A 12,691-nucleotide genomic window follows, 5' to 3' on the forward strand; every position below is an offset into this window, starting at 1 on the left:
AAACACAATATGTTTCATTAACAATCATGACACTTCAAACTAAAACATCAAGTCTCATGAATTGAGATTATAAAATATGAATCTAACAATCTAATGATCTAGAGTTCAAAGAAACCACATCTATATTTAAGACATCTTCCTATTTGAACTAATAAAGGAAGATAGCTTTCTATTTGAACTGAGAAAGGTTCATGGGCACAAATGATCTTTTGAATTAAGAAATGAGACTAGTGGTATAGCTAAAATATTAGAAATGAGAACTAGTGAGTGACACCAAGACATGAAAAAATAAAAACACATAACATAATACTTATAACTAAATCTAAGAACCTAAAAATTAAGATAAATCTAATGGCCTCAAAGAAAATCTAAAGTTCAAACCAAATTGAAAGAGACTTTTACCTATTTTAGAAACCATTGAAGTGCAAAAACAAAACCTCAATGCAACAACTTTTCTCTATGAAGTGGAAAGCAAGGATATCTTTCACTCTTTCATGAGAGACCAAAAGGGGCACAAGGTGGGCAATGACGACCTAGCCAGTTAATTTGACATGTAATATCATGAGAAGATTTTCTGGAGCTTGATCGTGTCACAATCAAGCTCCAAAAAATCTTCTCATGATATTACTAATGGATTGTGGAAATCAAATGACATTAATTTGACATGGCTGGATGCCGTGCCACCCATGGCCCATACCCCACTGTACATTTTTGCATTCAAGAATACTGTCTTTAAGATTTGATCACTGCCCAAAATAGTATTAACGCATGAAATGAAATGTATGTAGTTTGTACATGACTGTAGACCTTTTTCTTTCCCTTTTAATATTCTGCTAATATTTACATTGTAGTAAACTTTAGCCCTAATTTATTTATATTATCATTTTTGTTGTTGGACAATATTACTCCAACATATAATTTAAGTAAAAGTTAAAAAATATTAGTTTTCAATTTTGTATTATTTTTCAGAAAATATAATTTATGTAGAAATTGTATTTTTTAAAGTAAAATAGTGTTTTAATTTTAATTTTTAAAAATAAAATACAATATTATATTTTTTTAATATGATACATAATTGAACTTTAATGATTATTATTATTTTTAGCTAAACATTTATTCTCATTATATTATTTCTTTTCAATTATATTGTTTTATAAAGTACTTATCCATTAAATATTGAAAAGTATCTAGTCAAGAAAGAAAATGTTTTAGAACAAAATAAAACAACTTATGTTTCTTATTAAATTGAAGTATTTGAAGACATAATTTGTGTTGTAATTTTTGTTGCAGAATAAAATGGGTACATATTTTAGTCTATAAAAGAGGTGAAATGTACAAATATGGTAAAATCAAATGTAAAAATATGATCATAAATATAATAGTTTCTTTTAAATTTACATTGAATAATATGCAAGATAAAAATATATTAACATAAAAACTTATCCAAAACATATTGATTGCTTACCCATAATATATTTAGAATAAAAATTAATATAAAAATATGATATAAAATTTACCTACAAAAATATACTTAAATGTGTTTGTTGCAAATACAATAAGATAAAAATGTGTGTTGGTTCATGGTTATAAAATTCTCATAAAATATCTCTATTACTCTTTTGAAAATGTATGAAATTAAAATCCAAGAATCTAGATTTAAAATTTAATTCTAATAAATAGAAATTTTAGTTTAATATTTAATTACATAATATTTATTTTTAAAAATAAATATATTTGAAAATGTATGATTATTTTTCATGAATAATATTTTTTCATTTTTAAGTATATGATATTTATGCAGTAAGAACTAATTTTTTAACCTATTAAATATTCCCATTTCTAAAAATATTTCAAATAGTGAAGTATAATGACCTTAAAATTGAAGTTATAGTAAGAATACTTTTATTAAAAATTATATAATTTTTGAATACTAATTTTAATTTATTTATTCAAAATTATTTTAATTTAAACTGAGAACTTATGCGATATATATTTAAAAAATTAAAATATATATAACACTATAAATAATCCCAACTTCATTACAAAGCGGCTGAAAATAATGATTGTGCTGGACGGGTAACCTTATCACATCAAGGTTTTACAGGCTTTGTAGTACTTACAGTACGAAATGGCTTGGAATTATAAAAATGGGCATGGGCATCCAGCCATGTAAAGAACTGGGTGATCTTAGGTGCATTGGGATTCCACTTTTTTACACAATCAAGGACTCCAATCTACATCATCCACATGCAAATATTTCCTTTCATTTCATTTAATGCACACCATTAGTTTGCAAATATTTTAATTTTAAACTTATATTTAATTCCGAAAAATCTGTTCTCCTAAAATTCCACTTCACTATGTTACGTCCACAAGATGGACTTGTGAAATGGAACAAAAGTCCTTGTCATTCGTTGCACAATATCCAATCTGGATTCTCCATTCGTTAAACAAAAGCTCAAAATCGATTCTCTAAGAACGGACCCCACGCGAGTCGACCTGGCGACCTCAGCGTCGTTAGAACTCAGCTAATTTAGCTACATTGCTTACAATAAATCGACAAAAAGAATCCCGCTAAATCTTTGATCATTTATCGGTACACCAAAAGTATCTGACTAATTATCCCCGCCACACCCTCGCCAAAATCGCGGTAGAACTCGGTGTCCACAACTCCTCTAAAACTAGAACGAGCTCTATTTTGGCTATGAAATTGTAGGGACAAACACTTTCCAGATTATTTTCTGCCTCTTGTCTGTTTGTCCATAATATCCCACATTCCCCGTCTTTGATTGCCACAGGGTTTTGTATGATTCCGCTCACACATTCAATTCCCCAGGGCAGCCATATAAATAAATGCAATCTTGGAGCGTTGGGCTGGTGTTTGCGCCACTGGGAATTTCATAATCTTTGGGGTTTTGGAGGTTGGAGTTCATAATTTCTGCAAGAATGAATTCGAAGTTGAAAGTAGGAGCGGCGGTGGTGTGCGCGGCTACTGCATGTGCAGTGGCGGCCTTGATTGTCAGAAAACGAGCTCAGAAGAACAGTCAGTACAGACGCGCCTGGAACATTGTAAGGGAGTTGGAGGAAGACTGTCGGACTCCTCTGTCTAAGCTTATCCAGGTGGCGGATGCTCTTATTGTCGAGATGAATGCTGGCTTGGCCTCTGAGACCGGAAACAAGCTCAAGATGATCATAAGCTACGTCGACAATTTGCCGACAGGGTACTTGATCTTTGCCTTCGCATTGTGGCATAATTTTGATTGAATTAAATCGAATTTCGCGAAATTGGCTGCGCTCTTTGCATTGTGCTGTGAAAGATTTTTGTCTAAATGTTGTTAGCTTTCTTCTTTATTTGATTCTCCAGCTTTGTATTTACTCTGTAAATACGAGAATTCTCTGCTGAATTAAGAGAAATAAGTTGTTTAGATTAGAAGAAAGAATATGCAGATCATGTTTTCGGTTTCAATAGTTTGCTAATGGTATGGAAGGAAACTAGAGCAAATCTTTATTTTTTGCACGCCTTTGTAAAAATGTGTAAAACATTTTTGTACATTGGTTATACACAGGAGCCATGTTTTACATTGTAATGCGGATGTGCTATAATTCGAGCTCAGGTCCTATCATAGCTTGTTGCCGGAATTAATCCCTTATGCTGTTAACGTTGCCCTCGGAAAGACTAATCGTCCCGTTTTCCATCTATTACATTTTCGGATTTCGATTCAGGCGCTGCTAATATAATTGTCCTCCGCTCTTACAAAAGAAATGTCTGGGTGCCCGTGACATCGCTTAGATAGTATATTTACAAATCTAACTCCTATTCTAAGTTCATGTTGTCTTATGAAATGGAGCTGGAGGATAAATGTATGATTTTCTACACACATTTTTTTTCTCTTAAATAATTAAAGACGTTCTTTTTTACGGCACCATACACAAGATTAATAACACAGTATGTTTCACAAGGCCGGAAAGGCTAGGATTTGAAACCAGGTCCACCAATTCTGTCCTCCATTTGCTTTATTTTGGTTATATTTTGATTATTGGTTGATTTTAATTGCAAATACTCTTACAGAAAAGGTAAATATTTTCCTTGAGCTGATATTCTATTCAATCAACACAAATGCAAAACAATGACTATGCACAATCTGGCATTCTCCCTTGAATTTGCTGAAAATTTGAGGCTGCTAATTGATCATATTCTGCAAACCTTTACTGATAGAATATATAATGGCATGTTATATCCGTTGCAAGTCATTTCTCATTGTATTTTCATCTAGAGTTACAGGGAAGCTGGGCATTTTGTTGAATGTTAAATTTGATTGCTGGCTTTTCCTTGTAGATTAAATTGTAGTGAATTTTCTATTTTGCATGCAACTCTTCTGAAGCATAGGACATGAAAATTGAGAATAGTGCCCATAATTAGAATATTCTTGGTGCCAAATTCTGGCACAGACAATAGGGTTACAAGCTTCAATGGCTACTATTTCATGATTGGACATGAAATAATGAATGAGATATTTGAGGCTGTCTTAAATCAATTAATCGTTATCGCTGGTCCATATGGGAGGTTTCCAGTCCCTACTTTTGCAAGTCTTACTTGTTTAGTAGATTGATGGTTATTTCCTTTATTGGGGCGAATGGTTATATTGCATGAAGAGGCTCTCAAAGCAAGAGCAACAGAAATTTATAGTCTACAGCAATGCTATCGCAATATGTAACTTACAGAAATACATGCAACAAGTTGGCAGCATTTGTTTCCTGATATTAACTGATAATTTATTATATTCTATGTAGCCTCATTCTTGATTCAAGATTTTTGTTGTTGAGATGGTATTTGTAGTAAGGCTCCTTAACAGGTATCTGCAATGTCCCCTAAGACTAAATTGTATGTTACTTGTAATTCCTTAGCTTTTTGGTGGCATAAACTACAAGAAAGTTACTGTTTTATCATCCCTCAACTAAAGAAAGATGCCTAGTCTTTACGATAGTGTGTTTTAGCTGTAAAAGTTAAAAACTCAAATTCAAACCTATCCTTCAAGTGCATTAATAGTTGAGTTTTGCATTTAACACAAGTTAGTCATATTTGTGTCCAATTAGGATAGTTAGACTTTACTAGTTCTTTTGAATATGAAATGCTTTTTAATCCTAAATTTAAGTCTATGAGCTTCTTTTCCTACTGTTAAATGATTCACTAGTCATGAATTCTATTTATATTTTGTTCTGCTTTGATTGTTCTTAGAGATGAGGAAGGCATTTTCTATGCACTTGATCTTGGGGGAACCAATTTTAGGGTATTACGTGTAGTGTTGGGTGGTAAGGAAAGGCGGGTTGTTAACCAAGAGTTTGAAGAAATTTCAATTCCTCCAAAACTAATGAGTGGCAGTACCGAGGTCAGTATAATTTAACTTGAAAAGAAAACATATTTCCATACATGTTTTTCCATGCGAGTCACTCTGGCCATTTCTTTTATTTTGATTATAATTATTCTGGTCATTTTGTTTAATGTTGATTACAGGAATTGTTTGATTTTATCGCTTCAGAACTAGCAAGTTTTGTTGCAAAGGAAGGTGAGAACCTGAGACCACCTCCTGGCCGACAAAGGGAGCTTGGATTTACTTTTTCCTTTCCTGTGAAGCAACTCTCAATTTCCTCTGGCACACTTATCAAGTGGACGAAGGGATTTTCTGTCTCAGGAACGGTTTGTGCTTAAAAGTTCTTAATTTACATTTCAATCTATTAGTATACTGTAACATCAGAATTTCAATTCTAGGAATTTGTACTCTCATAAAGGGAAGAAATGGTATTCAAAACTTTTCTATTGCTTGAGCACTGTTAAATATTATTGGTAAATTGAGTTTCTTTTTAGAAGTGTATAGAATTTGAGTTCCATGAATGTTGTTTTAACTTGACAGTGGAATGCAAACATATGGTCTAGCTTACAAATTCCACGTTCCTACCTAAATTGTTAATGAAATATAAGGGATAATCTAAAATTATAAATGATGTATAAGTGCTGATCTAAAATCCATATATAAAATAGCAGTTTTAAAAGAATGTCAAATGCTTAGAACAGAGAGCCATTATACAAAACAAGAGTGAAGCATCAAAGTCATAATTTAAAGAAGTAGAGGCAAAAAGATGGATCAAAACCCTCCTTATCTTCCATGATAGCAGCTGCAATATCAACATCAACAAGGCCCTGAGCACCAATACCAAGTCCCTTTGCCTTTGGTCTGTATAAGAAAAAGGCTTTTCAAGCATATCCCAGAAAGTAATAGCCTCCTCAATCATGTCTTGAGCAGCTCTAGCGGTTCACCTTCCATGCCAAGAGCATTAAGGAGGACTTTACAAGTGCAAGAACTGAACTAGAAGACAAAGTACAACTAGATTTGGAGTTAGCCATATGCAATCAGATGAGACCTCAACTATATCCATAATCTCAAGCTCCTCACTTCTTCTATCTGCTCTTTTAGCAGCCATAATGAAAGCTTGCTAAATTAGATCCTCATTGTCACCCATATGTTCCCTTCCACCACCTCCTTGATACAAAGGACCACTCTCAGCTGGATTACAAATCTACACCCCTTTACTCATCTCTTCATCTTTTTCTTTCATATTAGGAGATCCCTGCTCATTTCCCTCAAATTTTGCTGGTGCAGCCTTTTGCCTGACCTTCCATTGATCAAGTCCCACAAGGCCATTCAAAGAAGGAATTATACTTGCACTCCAGTTTGGCACTAGGTCAATATTTGGAAATCTCCAATAGCTAACAAAAGAAAAGGGGTTGTTCTTCAACGAGCCCTAATTAATGAAGCTCCTTTATTTGAATTCAGGTGCCCTGAGCTACATTTCAAACAACAAAGCAATAGTACAAGCCTTGACTTCCCATTGAAGCTAGTAGGGACTTTGTTCTCCCTTGTGAAAATACCATTATTTCTTAATTTCTGCACAAAACAAAAATATTCTGTTGAACAAGCAAAGCCGAAGTTTTCTTTTGTAAAATATGCATTCCCTCGTCTGAATAACTAATACAAAGTAAAGCATCATACTATAATGTTTCTTAATGAACAAAACAGGCCAGGCTAATAAGAACTACTTTCATATAGTTTGTATATAAATGTAATAAAAGAGCAACCTATGAAGATATGTTGTCCATAATAAATGTTGTTTTTTGCATCATGTTTACATAAGAAATGATATATATATATATATATATATATATATATATATATATATATATAAGGTATTTCTTTTGCGATATTCTTGCAAGTTATGATACTGAAATTTTAGTCACCTAGAAATCATATTGGAATTGGTACCATATACAGTAGGGATAATATACAATTAACTTCAAAACCAATCTGGAGCTTTTTTTCATGTTGTTAAATATGCACATACATAATAGAAAATCAGAAAAGAAAAGGATCTCAGGTAGCCTAGAAAAAATTCAGAAAGGCCTGAAGTTGAATTTCGATGATGCTTCTAGGGCGAATTGGCTCTCACGGGGGCTGGCTTCCTTTTCTTGGGGACAAGTCAATTAATGAACCACAATTGAAACTATGTTGGATGGCTTGAAGGTGGCTATACCATCAAGATATAAGAGTTTGATTTTAGAATAGACTTGTTGGAAGCCCAGTAACGGGTTCTAGGAAGCTTTTTCTTTATGTGCAAATCTGGAGGAGGTTCTCTTTGTTCACTGTTCTTTAGAGGAAGAGTGGAATATTTTATTGAGTGGCAAAAGTAATGATTAGTCAAGGATGGCTCCCTTGTTAGGAAAGTGTTGTACACCTTGCACAAATATTTGGTAAAGTGTAACACATGTAAATGTGGGTGCCGCAACTTGAGAGATGATTTTGAATTTTTTCGTGTAATATTTTTGTTTTTTCTAACCACTTGGACCACCTTTATAAGAGTGACTCGCTACAATGGTATCTATGACACATAAGGTGAGTAAGAGAGGATTTATGATACAACAACCACGTTGTAAGAGTATCTATGGCATGGGAATTACAATACAAGAGCTTCTATGACATGCAGATTACAATATAAGAGAATCTGTAGTTTACAATATAAGAGTATCTATGGCATGGGAATTACAATATAAGAGCTTCTATGACATGCAGATTACAATATAAGAGAATCTGTAGTTTACGAGTTATAATGGCATCTTGAATTGGCTCATTTTTAGCTAGTATAAGGAATCTTCCAAGGTGGAATCAAATGTATGGTCATGGGTGCATAGTTTTCAATGTTTGACTAAATGTTTTTAGATGTGTGGACTCTCCAAATAGAGTGTCAGAATCAATGAGCCCATTTGCATGCATTGGATGGGTTGGGTATGCATGGTGGATTCCTACCTGTGATTGCTCAAGGTTTTGCATTGTAACTTGGTTGCATTGAGAAAGCATTGTGCCTATAAATACAAGGATATGGATGTTGTATTTGGTTAGTAGGCTAGAGCTACATTATGTGATTGAATTAGGTTGCATGTTGTTGGATTAGAGGAATAAACAATTAACACAACTCAATCTCTTATATCATATTCTATTTGTTAATATGTTGACGTAGTGCAAGGCAGGAGTATCCCCAAAGGAGATGTCCTAGCCCCTAGCTATATTACCACACAACGGACACAACAACAAGAAACAATAATACAAGATTTGATACCAAATTACAATAATATATTCATAAAATATAACTGATTACATGCAATGTGCCGGGCTGTAAGGCCTTCCCGGTTACGGCCAAATACAATAGCAATTACAATAATAGTTCTGCAAGATCTCTCAAGATCCAACCCAAACACTAGCTAGTCCAGATCCACACTCTGGTAGAAACCTCCAAGATCTAAACTTGTGCTCGCAAGCCCACCAAGCAATCTCCTTGTTTTCCAAGCCACAACCACTAGCTCTTCTCAAACTTCATCCAAGATCCAAGTGTAAACTGCCTCACATTCGACGCTCTGTCCAAACACTGACATCTGTCCACACACTCACAACTCCACCACAATCCTGCTGTAAACTGCCTCACATTCAACGCTCTATCCATAGACTTAGGAAAACTCGCCCTTTAGCTTCCTCATTCTCTCCAAGCTTCTACAAAGAAGAGATCACACCTCGAAGCTTGATTAGAAATGCTTGTATGCCTTGCTTAAATAGGCACCTACCACCCAAGATGTTACCAACACAACCAATGTGGGATAAAAGATAAATGCAACTACCTTTCAAAAAATATTTAATTCCCACCCAAATACAACTAAGCACCCAGCAAATATTAAATGCATGATTTAATAAAATGTCCACAAAATATTTAATTCCCACCCAAATACAACTAAGCACCACCATGTGACCCAACAAACATTAAATACATGATTTAATAAAATGTCCACAACCTTTTAGAATTCCACCTACGCACCTCGATAAATGGAATGGCAACCATTTTAATTTATTTTTCTATTTATGCCACCTATGCACCTCGAAAATAGAAATTCCTTTAAAAAAAAAAAATTTCTCATGCAAGATGCTCTTGCATCATATGTAGAGTGGTACCATGTATCTTGTGGGATTTTTTCCCAAAAAGGTTTTCATGGGGTAAATCTTGTGTTAGTTTTGGATTTTGTTAACATAACTCCTTTTCAAAGTTTAATCAGATTTCTTTATTTCCCATTGTCCAATATGTGATATGTATGGGTGAAAGCTCTTTTTGGTGGTAGATCTATTTCAGATTTCATGAAGAGCTCACGTTTTCCTTGAGGTTTACAGTTGACGTGCAGGCCTTTGGGAGGTGCTGGTGGGATGAAGCTTTTCTATGCACTACTAGAAAAGAAGAGATTTATATTATGAATGAATGATGGTTGATGATAGGCTAAACAATTCATTCACATCCTTAATCTTGTCTCTTAAAATCATTAAAAAACCATAGGTAAGAAAGGGTTGGCTAATATAGATGTATTGTGGACTTAGGAGACTATAGAGATACATTGCAGAGAGTGGTAGATAAAGATGTATTGAATTGCATTTTGGAGTAGCTTTTCCCTTTAATTGTCAACTGACATGGTAAGAACACTAGAGGAGGATGAATAATCACAGAGGAAGAATGGTTCAACAAGGAGTCTTTAGGAAGAAAATTGGTCTCTTTAAGAGTGAAAGTTAGATTGTGTTTGAGAAGGGTAGTCTACAAAGATGGTGATTTGGGGGTTGCTAGTTTTTTCACTCTCCCTTCTCTTTCACTCACTCCAAGTAGAAGCCTTGTTGAAACTCAAGGGTGAAGATCCACTTTTGAAGAGAAAGAGGATAAGCAAGATTGGCTTGGAGAAAATGAGTAGGAAATTCTGATGGTAAAGAATAGTACGGTTGGTTCTTCAATCCATGGTTGTAAATGAGGAAAGAGATGGTCAAGTAAGATGGTGGCACCAAGTTGTGACCAGTTCTTTTTGAATGGTGATTGTTGCAACATGGAGGAGTTGTGATTTTTTTGACAACTTCAAAACAAGCCTTGCCTCAGCACTATAAGATTACAATGCAAATTATACAATTTCTATAGAAGATCTTGGAAATTCTTTGTTGAGCTCAGAGCTCAATCATTGCTCTGCCAAAGTCAAGGGTCCAAAGTGATAAACATATGGACTAGAGGCGACCAATTCCTAATCTGTATGAAAGAAGACAAGGATAAAGGCCACAGCTTTATTTTTCATAAGGGTTTCTGTGAAATGGGTTACTCTTGTATCTATTACAATTTGTGCTTAGTGTCCATTTGGTGAGTCACAATATTATTACAAAGGATAACAGTGCAAAAGAACTGTGCCAACACATGGTAAAGGTTAATCAACAGGTAAGCCCTTTGCTGGTCAATTAGTTAGGGGTTGTTGAGTTCGTTTATGTCCAAATCAGTAAGGCAGAGTATTTTCGCATGAAAGATAGCAAAAAGTTTAGTTGAGGTGCTCTCTACATAATTGGTTTGTGCTGGGCATTATCCAAATCCAAAGTAGTCATTGCTGTTAATTTTGTGCACTATTTTTGACAAGTTACTTTTTGTAGATTCTTAGTTTTAGCAATTGGTGGACATAGTGGTAAAGGAGGCATTTGTAGTATCATGTTGCTAGCAATTATCATGTATTATGATAATGAATGGTTCAATTTTATTCATAGACCTGAGTTAATATTTTTCCTCATTTTTCTCCTCTCTCTAGGAGACAACTATCAAAATGGTACTCAGATATATGGGGTCCTCGCTATTTTTAATTATTAACCTTGTAGCATCTAAGAATTGAAATATTCCTCTTTTTCATGATCTTTAACATTTAGTATTCTTTCGCTCTTCCTACACATGCCGATGACACATGATTGGAAAAATTTGCTAGGAATAGCTCTTAAATTTTAGACTTGTATTTTTCTTTTCTTTTTTGATTCTTGTCATAATATCTATTTTTTGATTAAGATTTCCTCTATATCAGGTTGGCAAGGATGTATCTGTAGCATTAAATGAAGCCATGGAAAGAAAGGGTTTGAATATGCGTGTTTCTGCATTGGTAATTTTGCTGACTTCCAGCTCAAAAAGTTTCCATATTGAAAAACTTAAGATTTTTTGCTAGTAGCATAAGCAATTGAATGGGACAGTTATATCAATATTCTGGAAGATTTACTTTTGTATAGTAAATCAATATATTTGGCTAACCATCTTTCCATGAAAAACAGTAAGATTGACTTTTTTGTTGGTGCTTGCAAATTGCATATATCAAGTGATTCTTATGTAGGTCATATTTAATTGTGACATTTAAAACAGGTAAATGATACAGTGGGAGCATTGGCTGGAGGCCGTTACTGGGATGGAAATGTGATGGCTGCTGTTATTTTGGGTACTGGCACTAATGCCTGCTATGTAGAACATGCAAATGCTATTCCAAAATGGCAAGGACCTCTACCAAAATCTGGCAGCATGGTAATTTCCACCTTTATGCCATCCTATTCTTTTTAACAGAGTAGCCGGAAACTCCCCTGCCCCTCCTTGGGCATGCATATTTCTGAATCTGTATCCATATTCATATCGGATTCAGCTACAACATGGCATGGATACACATCAGATTGCCTACCCACGCATGCCAAAAAATCCTTATTTTCTGATTGTGCCAAATATCATGTGATTTTTATTTATAAATTTGAGATAAATCATCCTTAATTAAAAACAAACTTCAATCATGCATCTTGTTTTTGGTCGGTACAAACAAAAACCTACACCAAAAGAGGAAGACAAATGATATGGTTTCCTATTTCAGGTAACCATTTTTTGGATTGTCTTCCAGAGCAGCTCTATCATTTTTAGAATATTGTAACATTTAAATCAACTCATAATTATATATGTTAGCAGATAAATGTCTATTTTTCTTTTGAAGTAGTGAAAATATATTGTAATAACTTAAAAAATTGTCTGAACAATAGGTGTATCTCTTTTTTATGAATGTGGTATCCAACCTTAAAAAATTGTCTGAACAATATGTGTATCTCTTTTTTATGAATGTGGTATCCAACCATATCCATATTAGAGCTCTTGAAAATGGCTGTATCCATATCGAATAACATACCTGCATCTGTATTCTTGCAACTTTGCTTTTTAATGTTTTTTGATCACTGTGAAGCAATACCCCTCAGTTTTAGCAATTTGATAACAACCACAAGACTCTAAGTGTTCAAGCACAAGA

At 34.0% G+C, this 12,691-nt stretch overlaps 1 protein-coding gene across 1 annotated transcript in view; it reads left to right on the forward strand.

Moving 5' to 3' along the window:
- Positions 1–2,417: 2,417 nt before the first annotated feature.
- LOC149551895 (hexokinase-1-like) overlaps positions 2,418–12,691 on the forward strand; it is a 55,172-nt gene continuing 44,898 nt past the window's right edge. Inside the window, exons 1-5 of the mRNA XM_089787398.1 lie at positions 2,418–3,221; positions 5,237–5,387; positions 5,513–5,695; positions 11,450–11,524; positions 11,779–11,934. Of these exons, the coding sequence (XP_089643524.1) occupies positions 2,947–3,221; positions 5,237–5,387; positions 5,513–5,695; positions 11,450–11,524; positions 11,779–11,934 (840 nt within the window). The 5' untranslated portion in view covers positions 2,418–2,946. The remainder of the gene's footprint in view (positions 3,222–5,236; positions 5,388–5,512; positions 5,696–11,449; positions 11,525–11,778; positions 11,935–12,691) is intronic.

This window comes from Cupressus sempervirens, chromosome 6 (assembly GCF_028749045.1).
Source record: "Cupressus sempervirens isolate cs-2001-9-10 chromosome 6, ASM2874904v1, whole genome shotgun sequence".
NCBI classification, from domain to species: domain Eukaryota; kingdom Viridiplantae; phylum Streptophyta; class Pinopsida; order Cupressales; family Cupressaceae; genus Cupressus; species Cupressus sempervirens.